Below are 27,805 nucleotides of genomic sequence, written 5' to 3'. Positions count from 1 at the left end.
AAGGAGAAGGAACCGGCCAAAACTCGGGTGCGGCCTGCTGCCATTTGGGTTTGGTGAATTCCTGGATCTCCCTAGGGGCCTGGAGATGCGAAAGAAGGTTGAGACTGGGGACTCCTGGGTAGGACGTGTAGTCGAGTGGAATCCGGGGCCCGGGACGCTCCCTGGAGTCTACGAAACTGGCTTATGGAGGCGATTCTAGGCAGTGGAGAAAGAGGGGGCACCTGCGCTCCGGTGCGCGCCGCACTTTGCAACTCTGGGCGGTAGCGAGCCCAGTGAGGTGGGGCTCGAGGGCGAGAGGAAGTCGAAGCTCAAGAGCAGCAGAATAACTTCCTAAGTTCGGAGTGCGCTCTAGCTGTCCAGGATAGTGGTAGGAACACCCAACACGGCTCACTTTCCAAATCCCCGGTGGCACATCACGGGGTATCCGGCGCTCCGAGCCCCCCAACCACCCCAGGCGGGTACCCTCGCGGCCCCGGTGCTAGCGAGCAGCCGGCGGCGACTTGGACCGCGTGGTTGGCGAACAGTGAACCAAGCTAAAAGGTAAATGCCGCCGGGCCTGCCCACAGCCTGGAAGAGGCGGCGCAGCCCCGGAGCGCCTTTGGTTCTAAGGATCCTCAAACTGGGAAAGGACCGGGAACTGTCAATCAACGAGGGAGGGAGCGCACCGGCGCCGGGTGATGTCAGCGGATCAGCTGCTCCATAACAAAGAGGGGGTATCACAGGAGAAAGTTGCAGCGGCGGCAGCACCCCGGAGCCTCGGGGACTGGGGACCAGAAGGGAGGGGGGGCAGCTGCGGCAGCCGCGGCTGGCGGAGGAATTGAAAGGACTGTAGGGGGAGGCAGCGCGAGCCGCCCCGGCTGCTCCTCCTCTTCCTCCCCCTCCTCCCCCTCCTCCCCCTCCTCCAAACTCGCAGGGCTTAGCTCCAGCGCTCGCTCAGCCACCGCGAGCACCTAGAGGGACCAGAGCCGGCCGCACGGCCTGGTGCTGGGTAGGGTCGCAGGCGCCATGGATAGCGACGACGAGGTGGTGGAGGAAGCCGTGGAAGGTACGACAGGCTTTCCCCCGGGATCCTGGGGTGGGGATAGGTGCCTGGGGCGGAAAGCGCCAAAAGAGTGGCGGTCTGCGACGCGCGCAGGGCCGAGCCGAAGGCCACCGCCGTCCCTAAGCCGATGGCGGGTCATTCGGCTCAGACGGGGGCTGCACTGACTACGCCACGCCGCCGGGGTGCGCGGGGCGCGAAGGGGCACGGGCGAGGAATGGGGACCCGCGGGGTCCGCGGCCCTGGGAAGGCTGGGCCCCTGCATCCCGCCGGGCCACAGCAGCATCCTCCCTGGGAGTGGCGACGCTGCCTAGCACCTTGGCCTAAGTCCTTGCGGGGATGGAGGATGGGAGGGCGCCGGAGGGCAGTCCCTTGAGGCCCGTGATCTCCGCGTAGCAGCCGCGTTTCAGCCACCTCGACTTCCCTTCTCCTACTGTCTGCCCTTTTCCTGGCTGAGTCTCTGCGTCCGGCGGCCACCAGGGCCGGGTCTAGGTGGGTCTCCCATCGCAACGCACCCGGCCGCACACCAGACACATGGCAGCCCCGGCCTCTCCTCCGGGGTTGGGGGGGGGGGGAGGATGAAATCATGGCTAGGTAGTGCACGACGCTCCCCACCAAGCTCGAACGCTCCGCGTTCCGGAGGCGGCCGGCCCGGGTCTGCGCTGCCCCTGGGTGAACTCAGCCACCTTCCCTCTCCCCCTCCCTGGCTTCGGAGCGAGGTGCAGCCGCGCCGGGCGGACGCTCCAGCCAGGACCCAAATTGCTGGGTGACACTTAACTTTCTGAATTCCGAGCTGTTGGCTGCGGGTGATATCACCGCCCGGTTGTCAGGTTTCTCCGCCCCTTCTTGCGCACCCCTCCCCCAACTCTCGTCGCCAGGGTGTTTTGCTGAGTTTCTCCGCCTCTTTTTTTTTTTTTTTTTTTTTTTTTTTTTTTTTTGCCCCCTACTTATAAAACGTCCGTGGGAACGTTATACAATCTCGTTGTTTGTGTCTTGAGAGGTTATGATTTTGTAACAATGAACACTGGAAAACACTCTGAAGCGTATTTATTATTTCTCTTATTCTATCCCAGATAGTGTTCCCGTGATGTTTTGCAAGATTGCATAGTGTCGTTTCAGAATTTGTTGAACGCAGCAACTCGCTGAATAATTTTAACTCGATGGTTGAATCTGGTTTTGATCTAATTTGTATAAACAGGTCTGACAAACGATAAAGAAAAATAAAGTGTAGTTGCTTAACAAATGCATATGGATATGTTGGAAGAAACCCCTTTTTGGTGTGTTCATAAATATAAACTTTTGCAGACTGCTGAAGGCTTAAGGTGAGCTGAAGTAGAATAATTTTTTGAATTCCCAGAAAGGCATCTATTCTAATTTTAAGTTGTAAAATGTATTTCTTCATTTTAGTTTTTAAAAAAAAACAACTTTAAGGTACATAGTTTTGCTTGTAACTTTTGAAGAGACTAAAATGTTGTGGATTCACAGAGCTTATATTTCTCTAAATAAACCCACTGTTGGGATTAGTGAGGCCCAGCCAGCATTACTTAAGCCAGTCATAGAAAGCCTTCCTTAACTTTAAGAGTTATTGAATTCTTGTAAATTTCTGTTATGACAGAAAAAGTGTTCTTAACAAATTACCACAGTTGCTCTTATTCCTCCAGTTTTTTAAAAAATAGTACTTTCTTAGGTTTGTTTGGGTTGTTGCTGGTTTTTACTTATTTATTTTATTTCATATGCCACGGTGTGTCTGCTTGCATGCACATATTCCCTAAAACTGGTGTTGCAGATAGTTGTGAGCTGCCATGTGGGTACTGGGGATTGTTCCCAGGTTTTCTGGAAGAGCAGCCAGGTCTCTTAACCACTGAGCCATCTCTCCAGCCCTTCCTCCTATTCCTTTACTTGCAATCTCTAAAAGCAAACCTTTGATCACAGATAGTGCCCCCAGCCCAAGCCACCTTCCCCTGGGCGCTGGTGTTTATGATCTTAGCACTAGCATGTGAACAGAAACCAGGCCTAGTGGCCTACACCTGCAGGTAGAGGTGGAGGCAAGAGGAGTGGGAGTTCAAGGTCATCCTCAACTGCATAGCAAATTCAAACCAAGCCTGAACTGTATCAGACCCTGTCTCAAAATAAAAACGTTTAAAGTATGTTTTCAGGTTTTATATTAGTCCAGTGGATTCAAAGCTTCAAAACACTGAAGTTTCTTTACATAAATGGTGTGTGTGTGTGTGTGTGTGTGTGTGTGTGTGTGTGTGTAAAGAAGGGGGGTCTTTTTATATAGGATGGACAGACATAGCGTACTCGGCTCATTAGAGCAAGAAAGGCACCTTTAATAATTATGCCATGACAGCTGGCTTAAACCATGGCTTGTCTTGGGCAGTCACTCAATTTTGCCTAAGAGTAAACAACAAGTAGAGAAACTTCCTTGTTTTGCTTTTTGTAGATTTTTTTGGTTTTGTGGATTTTTGAAACAAGATCTTTGTGGCCCAGGCTGGCTTTGATGGGATGTGCTGCGGTTACAGATGCGAGGAGCTATACCTGGGTTTTAAAAGAACAACAACAAAATTTCTTTTCTTTCCTCTCTCCCTCTCTCCCTCTCTCTCTCTCTCTCTCTCTCTCTCTCTCTCTCTCTCTCTCTCTCTGTGTGTGTGTGTGTGTGTTGGTCAAGCACTGTACCACTGAGCTACATACTCCAGCCCATACTTTAAAGTCTTTAGTGGCATATGTGTAATCCCAGTTACGTGGAAGGCAGGGGAGAGGATCGTTTTTGTAAGACTGGGAGTTCTAACAGAGCTTGGACCTCTAATAGGTGGATTCTGTCTCAAAAAAAAATAAAAAGCGGTAAAGAGATGGCTTGGTGCCTGCTCTGGAAGAGGAGCTGAATTCTGTTCCCAGCACCTGCATGGCAACTCAGAGCCCTCAGTCACTCCAGTTCTGCTGGCACCAACACCCCTACATATAAAACAAAACAAATAAATCAAAAGGGGAAAGGAAAAAAACCTGAGAAGCATCTCAGACTCGGTTTCTGCGGTGTGCCCGGAGCCAGTGTGTGCTTGCAGGAAACTGCCTCCCTGGTCCTTCTCCAGGTCTTGTTGGCCTTGGCATTTTGCACTGCTCTTTGCTTAGAATCTAGCACACACCTCTGGACAGGTATGAACGGCTGTGATCTCTTCCTAAATAGAAAGTCGTCTGTGCGCACTGGCGCTTCTCATCTCTGTGCACACATTGTCTTCTGATGTTTTCCTCGTCACAGCTATTATCAGCGTTGCTGTAGCTCTCCTTACATGCAGATTCCACGCCGAGTGCTGCTCACACATTATCCATCCAGCCGTCGGAGGCGGGCACTATATTATCCTCGTTTCACAGAGAATCTTAGACAAGTTAAGGACAGGACACCTGTCAAAGAAGGGAGACAGTCTAGACTTGTGAAATTCTTTGTCAATTGTCCTGCCATTCTTTCTAACTCCTACATATCAAATTCTTTCTTTATTTTTCCATCAATGTCTCATTCTGTATTTTATAGCCTAGGCTAACCTAGAATTTATTTTGTAGACCAGGTTGGCCTGGGACTCACTATGTAGACCAATCCTCCTGCCTCAGCTACCTGAGTGCAGAATAATGGCATGAACCATACCCATTGACATCTCTCATCTTTTTGAAGCATTTCCCTTTAAAAAATTTTTTTTTGTTTGTTATTCATTTGTTTTATGTATATGAATGTTTTTCTTACATGTACATCTGGGCACCACATGCATCCTGGGACTGGCATTGTAGACATCTGCGAACCACCATGTAGGTGCTGGGGATTAAACCCTGGGTCTAGCAAGAACAAGTGCCTTAACCACTGAGCCATCTCTCCAGCCCAGCATTTCCTTTTAGAAACTCATTTTTTCCCTTATTTTAATGAGTCAATCAAGCGTGTGAAATGTTTGGTGACTGAGCCAAGAAGCAACAGTTAATAAGTGATGGCAATACGATTTGTGGTGATTCTATATTTCTGAGGTGGCTTCTGCCATATAGGGTGAGTAGGTCTCAGAAAAATATATATATTTGGAGAAAAAGAATCTGACTTTCAGCCTCCACGGCAAACGTCCTTTCTCTTCTTTTCCCTCCTCCTCTGAGGAAGACATTGACCTGACCAAGCCAGCTCAGCCAGTCACCAGGTTCTCCAGGGTAGGAGCAAGGATTTAAAAAAAGACAATTAGACAACACTGTAGCATGACCCCAGACAGTTCTGAGGCTGAAGTGGGTTTATTTTTTCCAGTCTACTTTAAGTACATGCAAAATAATAAGATCAGTTCTGGGTCAAGGAACAAGCAGGGCAATAAACAAAACCCTGAAAACACCTTTCTAAGGGCTAGTCAGGATGACCAAGACAAAAGGAATGCCACACAGTCAGCTGAGCATGCATTAACTCAAAGGTACATGTTCTTAACCTGAGCCTATTTCCTGAATCCTAGCCCAAAGTCTGATTCCCACCTTGAGCTTATTTGGTCCTGGCCAGATGTCAAATTCTCGACAAGTTTCTAGAAGCAGTCCTAAAAGCTCTCCACCCTGGCCTCTTCAGGACTTGAGGTCAAATGTCTTATAGGGTGGTGCACACTTTGGATCTCATGGTGGCATTGCAGCCCTGGTGAAGTTTTTCTTTAATTAATATATGTTTTTTCTTGGATGCACATCTCACCTCATAGTTATTGGCTCTCCTAGAACTCATTATGTAACCCGAGCTAACCTCAAACCAGTCAGGAGCCTCCTCAGTCTCCCAAGTGTTGGGATTACCAGGCCTTGTTGCTCTAGTACAGTTCTGAATACAAGGTCGATGAGTCCTCACACTCCCACCCCCATGGAAAGGACTCGGTGTCAGGAAGAAGCAGTTGGGTTGCAGGGTCTGCCCTGCTTCTGTGGGAAGCCAGTTAGCTTCCGGGCTCAAAGCACCTGGCAATTCCACTTGAGTTCTCACTCTGACACCCCTACCCCTGACAGAGTCTTATTTTGTAACCCCAGGCTATCTTGGAATGCTGTAGCATAGACTGGCCCAAAGCATAATTCTCCTGCTTCACTCTCCAAAGAAGCTGGCTTTAGAAGAATAGGCTACTATCCCTGGCCATCACTGTAGCTTTAAAACAACAAAACAAAGCATGGGCGAACAAGATGGCTCACACGGGTAAAGGCTCTTGTTGCCGAGCCTGCCGTTCTGAGTTTGATCCCTAGTACACACATGGAAGAAGAAAACTGACTCCTTTACAGCCCTCCAGTTTTCACATTTGCACCATACTTGTGCTTACCTGTGCACGTATAATATACACACCTACACACAAATAAATAAACATCTATCTTAGCCAGACATGGTGACCTCCACCTGTAATACCAGCACTTGGGAGCCTGAGGTGAGAGATTACTGCAAGTTGGAGGCCAACCCGGGCTCTTGGTAAATCCTATAGTCTGGGGAAGGAGGGAAGGACAGGCTAGCAATTCCCCGGAGCCTAGAGAAGTACATGGGATGAGCCGTCCCTGGAGAGGTGGCAAGAATTAACCTGAGAGAGAGCTTGGTGAGGATAGGTGAGAGGCACTGAATTGTGTGGCCCCTCCAGAAAATACTCTCTTACTTCAGGTGAAACATGAGGCTGAAAAGAGAAAACGACACACAGGGGGGAGATGGGAAAAGGAGGCGGGGCCGCAGGCTGAGAGCATAGATTGTGGGTTGGAACAGAGGCTGTGGGGCGAAGGACAAGCTCAGAGCTCTGCTCGGGAAGTTAAACTGATGCACTAGGCAGTTGGAAGGCATGAAGCAGTAGCTGAGGCTCTTGTGGTATCAGATGTGCAGTATGAGGGTAGAAAAAAACAAAACAAAACAAAACATGAGAGGCACCGAGGGAAAGAGCTCCACGCGGGAAAATGTCAGTCTTCGGAACAAGGTACCCCAGTGAAAACACACAGCTCCATGTTCTAGCATCCCCGTCCCCTCCAAACAGTCAGGGTTATTTTATTAACAACCCTTGTACTGTCTTCTTATCTGTGTCTGCACTCTGTGCCTGGGACAGAGTGCCAAGTGTCCACCATTCTTTGTGAACCACACATGAAACCCACAGCCCTCGCCAGCTCACATCTGTGCCCCTGTGCCTTTCAGGGTCGCTGTGAATCCATCATGAAGAAGGCATGGTCCTGGCGTTAGTAGCATGCTTTTCTTAAATGATTTTTGTGGGGGAGGGGAGGAGCCATGTTTTGTCTGCAAAACTAACGGTATGGGCCATGGTCTCTTGTTCTGAGAGAAATATACACCCAGAGCTCTCAGATCTCTTCCAAGTGGGAAGCAGTCAGTGACCTATCTCTGATCCAAAGCCAACATAACAGACCCATCTTATCAAGTTAAAGGAAAAAACACCTCTGCTCAGAGTTGACTTTAGGGAAACGTTTGACTTTCTATTCACTTGGTGAATAAAAATATTTAGAAAAAAATGGAAAAGAAAATTAGGCACGTTACTTTTTTCTTTTCTCTGGCTACCGTTCAGGCTTTCTGTAGACAGATCCTGGGTGCCTTGCTTGCTGGGGCTGTGTTATTAGCACAAAGCGATCATTCCAGTGAATTTGGCCTGTCCTTTGGGCTTGGTGCCCACCTTCTGTGGAGTGGGAACTGGCCTGGAAGGTGGTTGGCTGACGCGACGCATTCTGTAGTCTTCAGCGAGGACTAGAGTTTCCACACTGAGCAACACCGGCAAGGGATCGGAATCTGCAACCAGGATATGATGTTGAGAATCTTGGCAGTTCTCTGTAGTCTGCCCACAAAGTCTCCTTGCGTTTCTCTATAAGGAGCCTGGGCATCGCTGGTGGGGTTTTTTTTGTTTGTTTGTTTTTGGTTTGGATTTTGTTTTTGTTAAGAAGATATATCATCACAGTAAACCATTTGGCTCAATAATGCACAGTCATTACATGGTCATACAACTGGAAACACTGATTTTTTTTTTTTTTAAATATGTGTTTTCTTTCCCTAGTACTTGGTACTGGGTTATGTAAGGTTATTTGCATACAAGTATGTCATGCACTTTGAATGCCCCATACTTACCCTGCCTTCCCTCTTAGTTCCCCTGAACAGTTTCTCTTTCACTTTCTAGTTTAATTACTCATATTGTTTATGTGTGCAGCAGGGCAGGAGAGGGTGTGGGATCCCTGGAGCTGGAGTTGCAGGCGTTTCTGAGCAGCCCAGTGTGGCTCTGGCACAGCGTCCTCAGGACAGAGCAGAAGAAAGCCCTTTCACTGCTGTACATCTAACTCTGCAGCTCTTATTCTGCCACCAACAAGGAGAAGGAGCTCCCGACTTGTTTGCCTTTCTTTAGAAAGAAAGTCAGTGGGTGGGTTGGAGGCCGGGGCTTTCCACAACCTTGCACCCATTTAGAACGGATCAGCTGTCTCTCGCGGGTCACGTGGTAGTCTTTGGTCATCTGAGGTTTCAAAGAGGTACCAAGAAAGCACTTAGCCCCGCCCCCTATTGCCCCAAACAGTAGCCCCGCCCCTCACTGACCCAAACAGTAGCTTCACAGTTGTTTTCTTCTCTGGATAGTGACGTTAGGTTGGCTGCTAAGGCTGTGATGCCACACAACCTTGTTAAGACTTTTCACAGTGCTCAGAGGAGGCGGGATTTTAACATCCTAATCTCTTCCCTAGGTCTGTCTGCTTTGCAAGTCTTTTTGTTGCTATTTTTCTGATTGGGGTTGTTTGTTCATTCTGTTCTGGTCTAATGTGGTTTGTGTCAGATGTGGTTTGTTACGCAGCCCAGGCTGGCCTCAAACTTGCTGCCTACTGAGGCTGTTCTTGATCTCCTAATCCCTAGTTGTAAAACTGCAAGCTTTTACTACCATGCCCAGGTTGTTTGGTTTTGCCTTTTGGGTTGGCTACTTAGCAGTCTGGAAAACTGACTACAGTAAATGTGGAAGTTTCAGACACTCTTAGTCTTTGCGTTGCTTACACCCGAGGATGCAAAACAAACAAGTCAAGGTGGAAATCCTTCTGAGTGAGGTCTGACAGGTTTCAGAACTTTCATGTGCAGGCAGACTAGCAGGGAAGATGCACCCGTCCATGTGTATCTCCTTCTAGATTCACAAGGTCCTCTGAGAAGTGGGTGTCACTCAAAATCCTCCAGCAAAGCGTGAAGGGGTTCCTTCTCCATTAGCCTGTCGCAGAAGGGTCCAAACAAATCGATCATGGAGCAGGGGTGAGATTTTGTTGTCCTCACCTGGGGTCAGAACTGGCCTTCACCTGCTTTCAGTTACAGGACACCTTCCATTTTTTAATATCAGAGTTCAGTGCAGAGGGTGCCGGCACCTTCAGTGTTTGATTCAGAAATAGGACAGGGAGGAAGGAAAATGCATGGATTACACTGGCTTTCCTTCCCCCTCGGTGTTCATGTTTAGAATAATGTTTCTCTTGCTTTACAGTAGGAAAACAGTTTTATTAACAATCACTTTTTAAAGTCTGAAGGATGTGCACCTTTCTCCATTGTGGAAGTAGTCCCACACATCAGTAATTACTCTCGTGAGAGACTAACCTAATTATTCTGATATATCCACCAAATCAAAAGTAGGACACTAAATTCACAGGAATGTTAACGGCTACCTTTAATTGATTTCAATGTTTCATAAGAGAAAGCTTTTAGCTTGATATTGAATATTCTTTCATTAAACGAGAAAAAAAGTGATTTTTTTTTCTGTTTCAGTGAAAGAATGTCATCAGTAGATGGTTAGAAAATAGTTGTCCAAATTATTTCATATGACTTTATTAGAATTATATCATTTAATTTAGTTTTTCTACCAAAAGAAAATAGGCTTGGACTGGTTTGGTTCCGCTAACCATTGATTTCCTGACCCTTGTAGGAAAAGTTTGTGTCCAAAAGGAACGAAACTAGCATGTCTGTGGCGTGTTTACATAGCCATATATGGGCCTGGAGAGATGGCTCCACGCTAAGAGGATTCCAATTGGGTTCCCAGCACCCGCATGGTGGCTCATATCCAGTTTTAGGGGATCCAACAGCCTTGTGTGCCCTCTGAAGGCTACATGTGTGTGGTGCACGTGAGCTCAACCAGGCACACACATACACATACACATAATAGACCTAACTAATAGAGTGTGTTATATATAATATATATATATATATATATATATATATATATATATTACTGCATTCTAGGTAACTCAATCCACAGATAAATAATAGTTATTATACTATGTTCCAGGTAACTTATCCCACACTGAGTCAGTGATAAAATACGATCTTTTCTGCTATGATTTTATGCTTCAATCAATCATATAAAGAACATTTTATTTCTTTATGACTACTTATCATCTCTTCTAAGAGACCATAGCGTGTCCCCCCCCTCTCTCTTTCTCTCTCTCTCTCTTTTAATTTTTATTTTGCATGGCTGGGTATTGCTTAGGTTCGCAGGGTGCTAACTAAGCCCTCTACCCCAAGTTCTATCCTTAGCCTGGGACTTTATCATCTTAGGACCCACACCTTTTTTTAAAAAGATTTTATTTCTTTATTTATATGTGAGTACACTGCAACTGTCTTCAGACACACTAAAAGAGGGCGTCAGATCTTATTACAGATGGTCTGTGCATTGCACAGTATTTAATGCTTTCACCCATGATCCAGGTAGTTAACCCAAGGGAGAAAGCAGTAGAGTAATGACTGTCTTTATTTTCACTGGTCTCTGCAAAATCTTTTCACCCAGACGATGGGGGGGGATACTAATGGGGGTGGGGGGGTCTGGGATTTGTGAAACATGTAGGTGGTAACAAAGAACCTGGTGTAACAAAGAATCAGGAGCTTGGGCAATGGTAACCAGGCTGCGGATGGCCCTACTGACAGTACATCACAGTCTCAGGGGAAAAGGCAAGCCAGTGCAAACTCTAGGTCTTTAAACATGCCCAGGCCTTTCTGTATGGACCAGTCAGTTCACAAAGTACACAAAACATCAAGTAGATAATCTTCAGCGTGTGTGAGACTGTTCTGCACGCTTGGTCCTCTCAAGACACGGAAGTAAGGGCTAGACCGATGGCTCAACAGCTAGGAACACTTGCTACTCTTACCTGAATTCAGCTCCCAGAACCCATGTGTAATTCCAGGTGCTGGCCTCCCTTGGTAATTTCTGAGTCTTGCCTTACCTTTCTGAGCTGACAGTTTCTCTTTCCCCAGGGCACCTGGATGATGACGGTTTGCCACACGGGTTCTGCACTGTCACCTATTCCTCCACGGACAGATTTGAGGGCAACTTTGTGCATGGAGAAAAGAATGGACGCGGGAAATTCTTCTTCTTTGACGGCAGGTAGCCCTCGCTGTTCTGTTTTATTCCGGGAGTGTGGGGATCCCCAACCATGTCAAAGGAAAAAATGATACAAATGGGAGAATTCAATTAAAAGTCTGTGTGTAGCTCATGCAAAAGGTGAGAGTAACCCCAACATGTATGCAAGGCTTTGGTGACCAGAAATGACGGTGGTGGCAATGCAGAAGCCAGCCTGATGAGTGCCGAGCCTGGGACGTGTCTAGTGATGTTCTGCCTTGACTGATTTAGGGCCCACTCCTGTCTTGCACAAATTCATTTCATGGCCACCCAGTAACCATAATGTACCTTAATGGCATCACACAAGGTAGAAGGCAGGACAGACGCCCACAGTCTGACCTCCACATGTACCATGGCATGTATGTGCCCATGCTCACACATACCCATGTGCACAAGCACATATGTCATATAGACACACATACACTGGCACAACTTCAATACCCGCTGGGTCCCTCGTCCCCAGGGCTCTCTTTGAAGATGTTGACATCAACACTGCCTCTTTCAGGATCCCTCTTTCCAGAAGGTAACTCCCCTGTTTGGTTTTTATGGAAGTTTAATCATAGCTCTTCTTCTGGGAAAATGTCAATTTTTACTTGGTGCTAAGGTTATTTTTGTATTCATTCAACAATGTATGTTTTTTGTAAAGGGCTGATTTCCCCTCCCCACCTAAGGAGAGTTTCCTTGAGTGCACAGTCTGCCTATGATATCCTCTGTGCTTTATGACACGTTCTCTTAACGTCAAAGTTTAAAATAATGATAGTGAAGTCCTTGCCAAGTGGATGTGGGAACTGAAAACAAGTTAGTTTATCCAGATGGACACACACACACACACATGCACTCACACGCATGAGCCTTTTCATACTTTGAATTTGGTGGTTAGATGAGGCTAGCCACTAATTGACCATTCCTTAGGGGAAACGGTCCAGCAAGTTGGCTGTATTTGAAGGCAGACCTTTCGGCTTTACAGACTGGTGTACCAGAGCACTAACGGGCTAGACTGAGCATCTGAACCAGTGTGCCAAGATGTATCCCCTGTTAACCACAGGGAGACTGATCCCTGAGCAGCCAGGGAGGACACAAGACTCCCTGAGTGCCTTCCCCATGTGTCTTGCTGGCCACTTCTGACCTCAAGTGCCCTATCTGGTCACCATGTGTCATACCTGTGCAGTTATTTGCATGTGTTTCATAAACGGCAGATCTGAAGGAGACGCTAAAGCATGTGCCCAGTCGCCAGCAGTAAATCCATTGGCTTTTCTTTTCTATTTGAGGTGCCTTTTTTTTTTTTTTTTCCTCTTGAGACAGGGTTTCATGTAACCCAGGCTGGCCTCAGACTCACTGCTTAGTGGAGGATTTCCTTGGCCTCCTGACCCTGCTGCCTCCACCTCCCAGGTGGCTAGAATGACAGGGTATGCCACCACACTCAGCTTTTCCTCCCTTTGTAAAATTAATTTTAAGTTCACATGTGATTTAATGTCTTTCATCGTGATAGTTTTCATGTGTCTTTTTTTTTTTTTTCTTGTGCTGAGGATTTGAACCCAAGGCCTGGTACGTGCTATGTATGACCTTTACCACAGAGATATATCCTCAGCCCATACATCCCACTCTGCCCCACATCCTTTCAAAGAAAAAAAAAAGAAAAGAATCTAAATTAATCTAAGGCAACAGAGACTTAGTTCAAGAAACTGAGACGTCTTACCCTCTCTGGTCCTGAGATAAGGACATGTATACAGTCAGCAAACACGATCTTGAGATTCTGTTGGTGCCGCACAGTCTGGATGGAGCCTGACACTGGGTGTGTGTGGTCCTGAGGCTACTGTGGAAATGTTTCTCTGCAGCTAAGAATGCTGTGATTTTGCCGGAAATGGCTAATCTGAGTGTTCAGTACGGTTTAACTGTTCTGAGTTCCACCAGAATTTATAAGCATAGAGCCAGAACTTGTCATTAGCCTAGAACTGGGAGAAGAAATAGAAAAACCAAAGCAATCCAAAGGCATGTACTTCCAAGCTGTGGAATGGTAACTGTTGGATGTCTTGTGGTCTGGAGCCCAAGATAAAAAGAGGGGTAATTTATCATATGTATGATTATTCTTTGGTACTGAGGAAGGGCCTCATGAATGCCAGGCAGACGTTGTACCACAGAGCTTCATCCGCTGCTCTTTAAATGCTGCCTGGCTGCCCTCAAACCTGCTGCCCCTCTGCCTCTTCCTCAAGAGTGCTGGGAACCCAGTGTGTAAATATTTATTGGCAGTGCTTTTCCCGGACATGCCAGCTACGTCTCAGAATACTTGCTACTGCATGCCTTTATTTTTCTGTACCCTAGTCGAACGCGCACACTGTGTGTGTGTGTGTGTGTGTGTGCGTGTGCGCGTGCGCGTGCGTGTGCGCGTGCGCGTGCGCGTGCGCGTGCGCGTGCTTGTGTGTGTGTGTGTGTGTGTGTGTGCATGTGTGCATGTGTATGTGCATGTGTGTGTAGTGTACATGTGTGCACACGTGTGGAGAATAAAAAGAAAAAACCTCCATTGTTCCTCGGTGACATGAACCTTGATTTTATGGGTTTTTTTTTTAATTACATAGATTTATTTATTGGGAGGGGCTAGACATGCCACAGTGCTTGTGGAGGTCACAGCACAACTTGCAGGAGCTAGTTCTCTCCTCCTACCATGTGGGTCCCACAAATGGAGATCAGGTCACCAGGCAAGCACCTATACCTGCTGAGTGTGTTCAGTGTTTGTTTTTAGACAGGGCCTCTCACTGGCTTACTTAACTCACGAAGCAGGCCCAGGCCAAGGCTGAGAATACAGACCCACACCACCACACCTGTCCTCTTCTTTTTTTTCTAAACTGGATTCTGAGGGACTAAACCACATCCTGTCCTCAACTGTTTGCAGGACAAGTGGCTTACCAGCTGAGCTATCACCCCCAGCCTCCCAGAGGCATTTTCTGATGTTGACTTCCTGTCCTGGTGTGTTCTGCAGAGAGGGCTCCCTATGGGCTGAGGGGAAATGAGGACACCTAAGGTTTCCCAGGTTGTTACAAAGTGCTTGGTTACATTTCACAGAAGCTGAGGTGGAAATGAACTTTTGAAGTCACAGGATCCCAGCCTCTCTTCTGAGGCAAAATCCTCTCTGTGTTCCTAACCATCCTCTAGCTTTTGTTAGGCCCAAGCTCAGCAAATAAGGACATTTGGATTTACAATCTCATTTCATTTACAAAGAAACTAAGGCTCGGAAAGGATAGATACCTTTCCCAGGTTCCCTAGTTAGTAATAGTTACAATTAAGGTGAATTCACTCCTATATGTTCTTTCCTGATTTTCTTTTGCTTTTTTTTTTTTTTTTTTTTTTTTTTTTTTTTTTTTTTTGACAAGTTCTCATGTAGCCCAGGCTGGCCTTGATATGTAGCTAAGGATAACCTTAAACCCCAATCCTCCTGCCTTTACCTCCCATGAGATTACAGGTATGAAACACTGGCTAAATTCACTTTTAAAGGTAACTTTTTCAAAATTTCTCTCTCTCTCTCTCTCTCTCTTTTCTCTCTCTTTCTTATTTTACGCACATTTCTCTCTCTTATTTTACACACATGAGTAGATCACCATGTCTCTCTTCACACACACCAGAAGAGGGCATCGGATCCCACTACAGATGGTTGTGAGCCACCATGTGGTTGCTGGGAATTGAACTCAGGACCTCTGGAAGAGCAGTCAGTGCTCTTAACTGCTGAGCCATCTCTCCAGCCCCTTCTTCCCTCCCTCCTCCTTCCTTCCTTCCTTTCTTTCACTACATCTGCTGCTCCATTCTGACCAGCAGTGAGGAAATAGTTTGCTTCCTTTTTCCTGAGCTTTCTTCACTTTCTTTGCGATTTCATTTTCTTAACTGTTCTTGGTTGGTTGGTTTTGATTATATATATCTATCCCTGGTTGTCCAAGCACTCACTAGCTCTGGAGATCCACCTGCCTCCCCCACCTCAGCCTTAGGATTAAAGGTGTGCGCAACCACAAGCAGCCCTTCTTAGCAAGAATTGTAAAACTTTCCCAGGAGCCCTAGGATGCGCTTAGCCTCTTCTCTGTAGGTGCAATAGCACTTGCTAGAGCACACCTGGCCAGTGCCTGGGGGCAGGGTTGGATGGTGATGGTGACCAGATGCTGTTACTATAGTCTTAGTTACTTACAATGACTTAGAGGCCTACCATGTTAGGGAAAACACCCAAGTGTCACATGTCATAATGTCGACACACTCACACAACAATCAACTCCAAAAAGTGTAGTGACCCCCATCAGCAAGCAAGCAATTCAGCACCAGACGCCAGTGGGTGTCACACATTTCAATTTGGTTCTGACGATGTCTACCTTGGGTACCTCTCATAGTTCTGGAAGACTGGAAGCGTTGAGATCAAAATGCTGTTAGATTGGTGTCTGGCAAGACCTGCTTCCTTGCATACAGATGTATGCTCGATTTTCTTGTCCCTTCATCTTTCCATGGTGGAAAGGGAAGCCAGAGAAAGCAAGCTCCCTGGTTTGTTTGTATAAGGGCAGTAAGCCCACTAGGGGAGACTCAGACTTTGAAACCTGATCCCCCCCAGCACCATCTCATCTCCTAGGACCACCCCATTGAGGAATAAGGCTTCAAGACACATGTTTACAAGCCCTAAGCATTCAGTCCATGGCAGTTCCGTTTTTTTAAGGGTTTTATTTAAAGAGAGAACTAGATTTTGCTAATTGCTGTTATTTTGAGTCTTTGTGATCACCAGATTCTCTAGACTAACATCCTCTGTTAAAAACAAAAGCAATTTTGAAGGTGTCCAACAGATGGCCAGACGGATTACACTTCATTTCACTTGCCCTTCCACTTCCAGAGGTCAGAGGTGTTAGCTGGAAGTAGCTTTAGCAGATGCCTTAGGGCTCCTCACCCTCCTTGGCTTACAGCATTAGGTCATAGCACAGCCACATGGAATCACTCCTAGAACAATGTTCTCAAGCTAAGAGCCGCAAGTTTAATTCGTTAGAGACGGGACTTGAAAGTAGCATTTGGATTCATTTTTAATGAATGAGGTTGGGCTCACAGGCAAAGAGGCAACGGCAAGCCGTGAAAACAGTGAGGATCAAGGTCAAAACAAGAGGTGTCAGTGGAGTTTGGGTGTAGAGGTACCCCCTTTAGCGCACTTAAGAGGCAGAGGCAGGCAGATCTCTGTGAGTTCAAGGCCAGCCTGGTCTACAAAGTGAGTTTCAGGACAACCAGGACCAACCCTGTATGGCAAAAACAAAAAACAAACAAACATGATTCAGGGGGTGAAAGCTCTCGCCGGATCGGATGACGTGAGCTTAGCTCCCAGGACCCACAGTGGAAGGAAAAGCTGATTCCCAAAAATTATCCTCGTTCCTCCAAATGCACTCATAAACTCAAAATAGGTGCAAACCACAAGAATAGTAACTTGTCCCAAAGACCTGTGCCTTTAAGATTTGATCATGAATCTGAGAGGGATTGGGAGGCTTGTCTGTTGGGGTAATACCCAAGCGTACATAGGAATGTTTTGAACGCTGCTGAGAATCTAAAGTCAACCAGATTGCAAATGAGTCTAGCAAATAAAAACTTAGAACATGTGGTTCACTTAATAGTTCCAGCAACAAGAAGACATATTTTTTAAAAAAGATTTATTTGTTTTATGTGAGTACACTGTAGCTGTCCTCAGATCCACCAGAAGAGGGCATCAGATCCCATTACAGACAGTTGTGAGCCACCATGTGGTTGCTGGAACTTGAACTCAGGACCTTTGGAAGAGCAGTCAGTGCTCTTAACCACAGAACCATCTCTCCAGCCCAAAATATATTTCTATATTTATATCTTACCCTCAATATTTGGGCTCTACACCTGCTGAAGTTTATAACCTGTCTAAAATTCAGACTTCACTGGGCATCTTGTGTCTTACCTGACAATCCCTCCCAGAAATGGAGAGAGATGGTTGACTCACTTCCCTTGCAATCTACACATCTCTCGGCAGTTGATTAGCAATCCTTCTCCGAGCGAGCGGCTCTTTTTTTAATTGTGTGATTCTAATGACAGTTGCATCTCATTAATTCAGCTTCACTGAGTTTAGAGTTTTGATTATTTATGCAAACGTGATGTTAAAGTATACTTTATTCCTTTCGTGAATTTAATAAGCCTATTTGTCATTGATAACACAAACAAACGGGAAAGAGAGCTATTTATCCCCTTGGGAGACCGCAAGTAGTGTAATTACAATGAAATCAGGAGCTGTCAGTGCTGGGGCAGTGAATTTCATTTAATAATTACAGATTGTTCTCAATCACAAGACAAGGCTTTACTCAGCAGAGGCGGGGACGGCCTGCTTAGTCCCTGTGCCTCGCTTTGTTCTACCTGCCCCAGAACATGATGTCCATCGTGTCTGCTTGTCCCACTTACGCTAGTACACAGTGTGCGCTTGTCCTAGTGTAAGGTATGTGTATCCTGCCTACCCAGTACGTGGTGTGTGCTTATACTTCGTGGTCTCTTGAGCAGTGTGTGCTTACCACAAAGTCCTGTTGGGCTGTACATATTCTGTGCACCATGCTGGCAAAAGCCCCATGCAATGCTCACTACTTAGATACCTTTAAATGTTTGCTTGCTGCATCTGTGAATAAAAACCGGTGTTAATCAAACCATCTTAATTTCTGAGTATTTTGTATTTAATTTTTTAATCTTTAATTACATTTGTTTATTTCCTCTGTGGATGTTATTTGTAGGGAGGCGTAGGCACCATGAGCTGCATGTGGAAGCAGAGCACAACTTATCTCAGTGGGTTCTCTCCTTACATAATGTGTGCCCAGGGGATCAAACTCATAACCTCAGGTTTGGCAGCAAGCACCTTTACCCACTGAGCCATATCGCTGACCCCTTACATTTTAAATTTTTGAAATTATTTGGACTGCCCTTTTCTTTATTCCAAATGGAATTTTTAGTAAACTTACTTCCATTACATAAAGATATTAGACACAAAAATGTATTTGTGAACTTCCAAATATATTTTCTGAGGACCAGAGGTAAGAAGAGAATGGCAAAATTACCATAAACATACCGTGAGCATTCTTCTGGTCTAGCACCCTGGGGCTCAGCCTCCTTCAGGCCGCCAACGGGATCAGCAGGGTTGAGCGTGCAGTCTTCTTCCTTTACACCACTGATTGTGTACCAGTCTTCTTCCTTTACACACTGATTGTGTACATGAACACATGAGTGCAGCTGACACACTCACACACACACAGCATATGCCACAAAAGATTATCGGGAGAAAGATTATCATGTAACTTAGGTATTGAAGCTGCTATCGCATCTGGATTTGTGTGTTTATATTTGTGTTGTTCATATAATGACAGAATCATCTAATGACACTTTTCAGAGCCTGTCCCTGTCGTTAGGGGAGTGCATGACTGTAAAACAAAAAGAAAGCCTCCCTGGTCTCAAAAGAGAGGTCAAGGAGAGCCTTTTGATTGGGTGCCAGTTGTCATTGCTACTGTAGAATACATTAGTGACTTGAAAATAAGATGACCAGGTGCATAAGCTAAGCCATACCTGAGTGAGCGAAGACCCCTGCATTTGAGCCATCCAAGAGGGCCCCAAGAGGGTCCATGAGTGCTGGCCCTCAGGGGGAACTGAATGCCCAGTGCAAGCTGCGCATCTGCCTGGTCATGGAGGCACAGGGAGGTGAGACTTGTTCTCAGCCCAACCTGTGCCTTTTTTTCCTCTTTCTTTCCTTTGGCAGAGGAAAAAAAGGGGAGAGAAAAAAAGAGATTCATAAGAATGAGGAGATTATGGGTTAAGGCGTCTTGGAACCCAGGGCCCTGGGCATGTTAGGTAAATGTCCTACCAACAAGTTGACATCACCAACCATGTACCCATCTTTCGGCATTTTTCCTAGCCATCAATCTATGGGAACTCCAGGTATTGTTTTAAATACATGTAAAGGTTGAAACACAGCTGAGCCTGTAGGTCCTTGGACCCGATCCAAAGGGCTCAGCAGGTAAAGGTGCTTGCCACCGAGCCTGACAACCTGAGTTTGATCCTTGGGGCCTACAGTGGAATGAGAGAGCCAACAGTAGCAAGACATGCTCTACCTACTGAATGTATGCTGGGGGGAGGGGAGGTATAACCTGTTTCCTCAGACTGTTCTTTCCATTCCCCCTTGCCTCGCAGCACCCTGGAAGGATATTATGTGGATGATGCCCTGCAGGGCCAGGGTGTTTACACCTATGAGGATGGAGGTGTTCTCCAAGGCACGTATGTGGATGGGGAGCTCAATGGGCCAGCCCAGGAGTATGACACCGACGGGAGGCTGATCTTCAAGGGACAGTACAAAGACAACAACCGACACGGAGTGTGTTGGATCCATTACCCAGTAAGCTGCTACCTGTGTTCACTGAGGGAGAGGAATGTGCCTTAACACAACATTTTGACTCCTCACAGTAAACAGTAAAATGTATCCTCTGTGAAGCCGTGATCAGCTTAAAGAGATTAGAGTTTCTGAGGCCAGCCTACCTGCTGTCGTTCACTCAGACTTAGATGACAAGGCTTTAGGTTTGCTATTAATTATTCTCCTGAGTCATACTGAGTATTCTTGAATATTTATCACTGTTCTCATCACTGGGACAAACTAGTTTTATGGTACCATTAGCAGAGTAGGGAAACCAAGTTACTTTTAATTTCTTTGTCCCATAGAAAGAAGCAGAAGGGTGTTTCGTTGTTGAAATGCATATGGTGGATGGCTGGGTGTGGTAACTCGTGCCTTTAATCCTGGCACATAGTGAGATCTGGGACAGACAGCCAGGGCTGTGTAGAGAGACCCTGTCTCAGAAAAAAGAAAGTGGGGTGGGGAGAAAGAAAGAAAGAAAGAAAGAAACAAACAAACAAACAAACATAGGAGGAGAGGAGAGGCAGATCTCAGCCTATAAATTATCTGGCCTATGTAGACCAGGCTGTCCTCGAACTCATAGAGATCCACCTGCCTCTGCCTCCCTAGTACTAGGACTAAAGGCATGAGCCACCGTGACCAGCCACACAATTGGTTTTTTCATCAGTTCAGCTTAGCACAATTTATGCCTGTGTGGGTCCAGAGACGAGGGGAGCCTGAGACAGAAGGGCTTAGGCCTGGCCCAGCAGTTTAAGAGTGCCTGCTCTTCTATCATGAGGACTGGAATTTGAGTCCCAGTATCAGAGGCTCCAAGAGATCCAACACCTTTCCCTCCACTGCCCCCCCCCCCACACACACACACACTAAATTTTTTAAAAAGAACTGTGGAACTGGGCCCTAAGGAAGGGATGTGGTTACTCTTTGTCTGAGACTTCCCCAAGCATTTTTAAGCATCTTGGTCAGCTCTGATCCATCAGACATCCATCCACCGACTGTCTAGGTAGAGGCAGACCAGCCAATACTGGGGCCAAGCTACCTGCAGTTCCTGAAGGCTGAGAGTGGACTTCTGAGCTCCAGCTGCCTGGAGCTGGGGAGCTACTGACATCTGAGAGACTTGTCAGACAAATGAGCAGAGCCTGTGTAGGCAGAGGATGAGAGAGAGCTGAAACAGGGATTCCCAGAGACTCCCACTCCCTGTCATTTTACTTGTGACTAGGATCAGTGGAAGTCCTCTGGTGAGATTGGAGGTACAACTGAGACCTTTTCCTGCATTCATCTCACTGACTCTAGCCAAACCTCAAAATGTCTCTAAAAATGACATTTTTTGAGAATATTTTACGTGGTTTTTGACAATTTCATACATGTGTATACAACATGTCTTCATCATATTATGCTCCCCCTCTCAACCCCCCTCAGGTACCCCTAAAATGACAGCTCCCACCTTTGTGTCCTTTCCCCCACATTTTTTCTGATAATCCCACTGCTTCAGGTACATGGGTGGGGGCCAGCCACTGGAGCATGGGCGATCTACCGACAGCTGTAACAAGGTTTCACCTGTGGTCTTATCAAATGCCAAGAGCAGACTCTGGGGAGGTAATAACTAGCTGGCAGGATGGTGGACGGCGCGTGTGGTATCTGTTGAGTGTCTGGAGGCTGAGGTAAGCATCAGTGTCCAGGACTGCCTTGCTGGTCGTCACTGTAGTAACTTTAAACCGGAAGTGGGATGTGAACACAGAGCCACAACAGGCTTCTAGATCCCTTCTGCTGCTAAAGCACTGGAGGTATCTCTTGAGGGATTGACAGGAGAGTGCCTAGGACCCATTGTAGAGACATCCCAAGCAGCCTTTATCTTGTTAGTCCCCACCCAAGAGAGAAATGTGTTGTCAACAAACATTTGACCTACCTTCTTACCCGCTAGGGGGAGCCAGAGAGCAGAAAAAAAAAAGAAAAAAAAGAAAAAACTGGCAATGGCTGCTTCTCCACACTCCTTGATAAAGCCCATGGGCAGTATTTGTGCCATGGCAAGAATAAGAGTAGGAAACGAACTATTCTGCCTTGTTCGAGTGAGATTGCTCTCAGACCTGCTTCTTTTGAAAATCTCCCTCTAATTATGTTACAAAAGTTTTGCTGGTGATGTTTTGGTTTTTGAGACAGTCTTGTGTAGCCCAGGCTGGTCTCAGATTCTCTGTGTAGCTGCTAAGGACCTTGAACCTCTGATTCTCCTGCCTCTGCCTTCTAAGGGCTGGAATTCCAGGTGTGTGCCACCAACTCACGTTATGCTGAGCTGAGACTCAAACCCAGGGACTAGTTCGTGCTAGTTGAACACTACCAAGGAAACAAACACTAGTTTGATTTTTTTTTTTTAAGCTTCCGATGCATTTCATTTTATTATTTAGAAAACCAAAGGATTTCTGTTTTATCATGCAAAGTAAGAAATTCAGCTTTTGAGAGAAAGGGTGTGAGGCCCTAAACACAGACTTCTGCTTCTAATAAGCAGTAATGCGGCAGCCCCTGTTAGTTACCCCGACAGCACACTGACACACTGTGGCCCAGCAGCAGCCGCCTGAAGGCAGATCGCACAGGAAGGACCATCCCTTTTGCACCGCTTTAGTAAGAATTAAGTTCAGAAGGACAAAGAGCAACAAATGTTACTCTTCTGCATTTTCTGCCCATGAAAATGATGCTGTATAATTTTCCTTAAAAGTTCTGAGACGTATTTTAGTTTATAATTTCTACACCACCAAAGAGCAGAGAGACTGTGTCGAGCTGTGCAACCCGTGTAGATAATGTCACTTATCCCTGTCCCAATAAGCAGCACCGAGGGTCACATTAGTGTCACCTTTCGTTGCTACTTTGTGTAACTGTTCCTAGATATTCGAGCTGAGGACATTAACCCAGCTATCCCAGGTGCCATGGTATCAAATTGTTTAGCAAGCTTACGAAGGAATTTGGTTGGTAAGTTATACAGTAAGGACTTCCAGCTGATGGCCCATCTCTTGTTTCCTAAATTAAATTATCCACAACACTGGGGTGGCCCACTTCAACTAAAATGTGTCTGTGGGATGACTTAGTGAGAAAAGGTGTCTGCCACTAAGCCGGACAAGGGTGGGTCCCCTGGGATCCATATGCTGGAAGGTGAAAACTGACTTCTGCAGGTTGTCCCCTGACCTCCCTCCACACATGCACCATGGCACATGCCCACCCATGCAAATACATGCACATACAGGGACATACACACAAAATAAAAATACCAAGTATTTGTTGGTTACCGGCTGTGACCCCGGCACTTGCCAGGACATTGAGTTACTCTGGCCTTTGTCCTAAGGAAGGAAACAGAGCTGGCTCTTCTTGTGGAGGGAGTCAGGGCAGCCACCAATGAAGAAGGAAAGAAGTGATGTAGAAGAGAGAAGAGACAAGACCTTTTTTTTTTTTTTTTTAAGCACTTAGAAATTACAAACAACCCTATTGTTACTCATGTAGCCCAAATTAATTCTTTTTTTTTTCTTTCTTTCTCCCCCACAACCTCCAACTTTGGTTTGGTTTTTTTGAGATGGGGTTTCTCTGTGTAATAGCCCTGGCTGCCCTAGAACTAACTATATAGACCAGGCTGGCCTCACAGAGATCCTCCTGCCTCTTCCTCACAAGTGCTGAGAATAAACGCATGCTGACTGACCCAAATTAATTCTTAAGTACATAGAGATTTAGCTCAGTGGTAGTGTTTGCCATGTACAAGCATACAAGGTCCTGGGCCCTTCGTTCACTCCCAGCACTGCAAACAAATAATAGTTTTTAAAGTACATTTTAACTGACTATTTTGTTGTGTTGTATTTTGAGACAGGATCTCAGTACAGCCTGGCTATCCTGAATAGACTGGGTTGGCCTTACACTCACAGAGATCAGAGATCCCCCACCTCTGCTTCCCTAGTGCCAAGATCAAAGGCATGCAGGACCACATCCAGACTTAAGATTGTCTTAAGAGAAGTGAGTTGGGCACTCCTGCAATTCCAGCACTTGAGAAGCAGACACAGGGACCACAGTGAATTTACAGCCAGCCTGTCCTATATAATGAACTCAAGGCCAGGCTCAAAAACATAGCAAGAACTTTTCGTGAAATTAAAAAAAAAAAAAGCAAAACAACAACAAAACAAAACAACAACAACAAAAAAAACAGAAAGAGAAAAGGGAAGGAAGACAGGTAGACTATAGAGGTTGCTCAGTGGTTAGAGCACTGTGGGTGCTTATCTAAAGGACCCAGGTTCAAGTCCCAGCACCCACATGGTGCCTCACAACTGGCTGTAACCCAGCTCCAGTCCTGTTAGTCTCTTCTTCCACTGCATGCACGCAGAGCACAGACACACATGAAGGGAGAACAGCTGTGCACACAAAATAAGTTCTTTTCAAAAGAAAAGAAAGTTTTAAGAGGTAAGACCATATGACTGGCAGGTAATACCCTGCTATAGATAAACTTGTACTTTTTTTTTTTTTTGGGAAGGAATTTAAGACAGCAACAGTCTGTAGCCTAGACTGACCTAAAACTCAAAATCCTCCTGCCTCAGTCTTTAGAATGCTGAGATTACAGGTGTGTGCTGTAATAACATATAGCTTATATTTCCCTTAAATGTTTGCAATCATGTTCTGAATGTAACGTGTTTGTTTCTTAGGTAGCACACCAAGCCAAAGTGCCAGTAACTTGTCCAGGATTTCAAAGTACCCTTCAGTCTCCTCCTCTAAATAAGGCATGCATGCTCCTGTGCATAGAACGTTCCAGAAGCATATTTGCAAGAGCTACCTGCAGGGGCATCAAGATCTTTCACTCTTGTCAAAAGCTCTAGAGTTTTAAGTCTAAAAGCCGGTGTCGACGTTCTTCACGGTGGGGTGTGGAAGAGAGAGGTCTTGAACTCGCATCCTACAGATGAATCCTTTATATAATAGCTCCATGTTTTGGTTTCTCCTGCCAGGATGGAGGCAGCCTCGTTGGGGAAGTCAATGAAGATGGGGAGATGACGGGGGAAAAGATAGCCTATGTGTACCCTGATCAGAGGACTGCACTCTACGGGAAGTTCATTGATGGAGAAATGCTTGAAGGGAAACTGGCCACCCTCATGGCCACCGAAGAAGGGAGGCCACACTTTGAACTGACGTCAGGAAGTATGTTGAATCTGCTTCCAGTGGGGTGGCAGGTTGAACAGTTTTTCTTTCCTTCTCTGAGTAGCCCACTTTAATGGAATTAATCAGGTTTTGGGAAAAAACAAAAAACCAGACCCCTTGGCCCCTCCCTGCTTTATGACAGCAAACACAGGTCTCCTGTGTCCCCAGGTTCAGCTGGTCTAGCCTGGTCTGGACTGGTGAGGCTGAGCCAGGCTAGACTCTGAGCTTCTGGTCAGATTTGATCTATGTTTTATGGTTGGGCCCAATCTGAAGGCACAGTGACCACGTTGGGCAGTAGTTTCTCCCAGTGGCTCATGGATGTGTCAGAGTATAATCAGATATTGCCAGCAGGGCCTCCTGACGCCTCCCCCAGGAACTTTCACACGCTTTATGTTGCGAGTCATGTGACAAAGCCCAGTGTGAGAGGGCCAGAAAGGGTAACGTGGTGTCAGTGGGATATGCCGAGAAGTCACGTGAGGAGGCACCCAGGGAGGAGCCACCCAGGGGTGACTCTAGAAGGGACAGCGGTGGTGATTCAACCAGTTCAGATGACTGTAGCCCTAAAATGCTGAGCCGTGATTTTTACGCTAGTAAAGAATCAAATCAGAAAGACTTCAACATCTGTATAAACTGGAGAACTGATTAAGCCTGTGAGACATCTCTGCTGCTCTAGGAGCTTGCCTCAAAGGCCAGTGACTTGAGTTCAGTCTCTGGGGTCTGTGTTGTGAGTGAATGAAGCATCAACTCCTGAAAGCTGTCCTTGGACCTCCCATGAGCACGCATGCATATATGCACACACACACATGCTAAATATATGTAAAATCCTTTTTTAAAGTTAAGTTAAGAGGAACAGCGGGAACACTCTGTGCCTCCTTTGCACTTTTCTGTATATTCACTGTTATCCTAGGAGCTGTGGAAATAGCTCAGTAAGAAAGTGCTCACCACCTAAGCCTAAAGACCAGAGCTGGAGCTCAAAAACCTAAGTACGAAAGCCATGTGGCACTGGAGAGGGCAGACAGGAAGATCTCCAGAGCTTGCTGGCCAGCTCCAGACTTGCAAAATCTCAGAATCACAAGGTGGATGGGACCTGAAGACCAGCCCTCAAAGTCACCCTCACACATACCTGGCATTCACACCAGCACATAGACACACACAGACACACACAAGTATAAATTAATTCATTTAATCCCACATGAAGGGTTTTGTTTTGTTTTTAAAATTGCATGCCTGCTGCTCCACCCCACCTCTTTGGCAAATGCAGAGATCCATGGCTATCCAAGATGCCTGGTGCCTACAGAAGCCAGAGAGTGGGTTGGAATTGGTGTTACAGACAGACAGTTGGGAGCTGCCAGGTGGATGCTGGAAATAGAACCCAGGACCTCTGCAAGAGTAGTCAGTAATCTTAAGCACTGAGCCATCTCTCTAGTCCATTATAGTAGTTTGGGGTTTTGTTTGGTTTGGTTTTCTCTATGTCCCCTGTTGTCCTGGAACTTCCCCTGTAGACCAGGCTAGCCTCAAAGTCAGAGGTCCACCAGCCTGTCTCCCCAGTGCTGGGATTAAAGGCGTGTGCTACCACTGCCCGGCTCCCTTACAGCATTTTAAGTGGGATCTAGTGGTGTGCTTTGACTTTATTCATTGGGCAGCTCTAGAGTTCAGACTTTGGGCCTTGCACATGGCAGCTAAGTGTTCTCAAGTAAGGCTCCAGCCTCTATACAAATTCAAAACTACCCAAGAGGCAGTATTTTTGGTAACAAGAGCCAGAACTTTAAGTCATCTGATATGATTCTCAAATTCCAGCAGTTACTGAGTCGTGGTCGGAATCACGTTATCTTTCAGAACACATGGTTCGAATTAAAGGTGGATTTTTCCACCTCAAAAGATCCGGATTAAATAAAGGTGGTGCTTCCCACTGCAAATGATTTCATTAAGAAAACAAATCCCTCACAGGTGTAAGTAGCCACTTGGATTTTGGTTAATTACAGATGTTGTAAAGTTTACAACCGAGGAGAGCCATCACACTATCCCTTTGTAGTCCTCTGCCTGCTTCTTTTACAGGCTCCATTTCCCAGGCTTCTGTGTATCTGACTTCTGAGTTTGTTTAAGCCCAAGAGGCTGCTTGCCACAATGCATTGTGGGGCCTGGGGAGAACATGTCTCCTATTCTTCTACCATGCCCAGCTCAGTAAGACAGAGCTTCCTGCTTCTGCTCAGACCTAGATCCCTCTGGGCTCCCTGTTTAGCTTCACGCTCTCCTGCCTCCAGTGTAGCCACGTTGCCCACCTAAAAGTTCGACTTTTGAAATCCTTAAGTGGTCTGATCTTAGGTGGTCGCTGGCTAATTTGGATTTTCTAACTTAAGTTTGAGGTATTCGTTTAGGTTGACATTGTATTTTAAGCAACAGGAAAGGGGTCTGGTAACCATGACAACCACTGAAGACCTGGCTGATGGGATTGCCAGTGTGGTCTTGGTGCTAAAAATAACTTGCTTTGTAGGAGTTTACCTTCCCGCTTTGTTTATGAACCTTCGGAATTTGCCAAGGTTGACAGAAAGCCAAGAGTCATTCTAGGACAGTCGCAGAGATCAATGTTGTTCTTAATTCTATGAGGTTGACTCCACTCTCAGTAAAGGAGTCAACTGCTGGGCTCTGCTGTAGATTTTACAGACTGTCCGGTGTGAAGAAAAACCTCAGAGAAATTTAAAACCATTATCCAGTTTTGTCTAACCAGTGCAATCTGAAAATTCTATGAAAAAGTGTTTTTGCTTATAATTTTAAATACCCAAGCAGGTTTTTAAGACATTGGAATAAAGGAAAATCAGCAAATAGGAATCCTAAGAGTTAAGTCTGATGGCTGTCCATCGAGGCTTAAATTAAACCAGGCCTGGTAAATGCATGTCT

The 27,805-nt window shown here is 46.1% G+C and overlaps 1 protein-coding gene across 2 annotated transcripts in view; it reads left to right on the top strand.

Annotated features, from left to right (window-relative positions):
* The first annotated feature begins 572 nt into the window (after positions 1 to 572).
* The window catches only part of Setd7 (SET domain containing 7, histone lysine methyltransferase), a 45,087-nt gene continuing 17,854 nt past the window's right edge, over positions 573 to 27,805 (top strand). Inside the window, exons 1-4 of one of the 2 annotated variants that reach the window (XM_076932358.1) lie at positions 573 to 1,045; positions 11,226 to 11,355; positions 19,549 to 19,750; positions 24,721 to 24,910. In XM_076932358.1, the coding sequence (XP_076788473.1) occupies positions 1,006 to 1,045; positions 11,226 to 11,355; positions 19,549 to 19,750; positions 24,721 to 24,910 (562 nt within the window). In that variant the 5' untranslated portion in view covers positions 573 to 1,005. The remainder of the gene's footprint in view (positions 1,046 to 11,225; positions 11,356 to 19,548; positions 19,751 to 24,720; positions 24,911 to 27,805) is intronic. The other variant, XM_034500703.2, reaches the window with a different exon arrangement.

Source organism: Arvicanthis niloticus, chromosome 4, assembly GCF_011762505.2.
Source record: "Arvicanthis niloticus isolate mArvNil1 chromosome 4, mArvNil1.pat.X, whole genome shotgun sequence".
Classification (NCBI taxonomy): Eukaryota; Metazoa; Chordata; class Mammalia; order Rodentia; family Muridae; genus Arvicanthis; species Arvicanthis niloticus.
The sequence above is the reverse complement of the archived record's forward strand: the minus strand, read 5'-3'. Positions and strand labels throughout refer to the sequence as shown.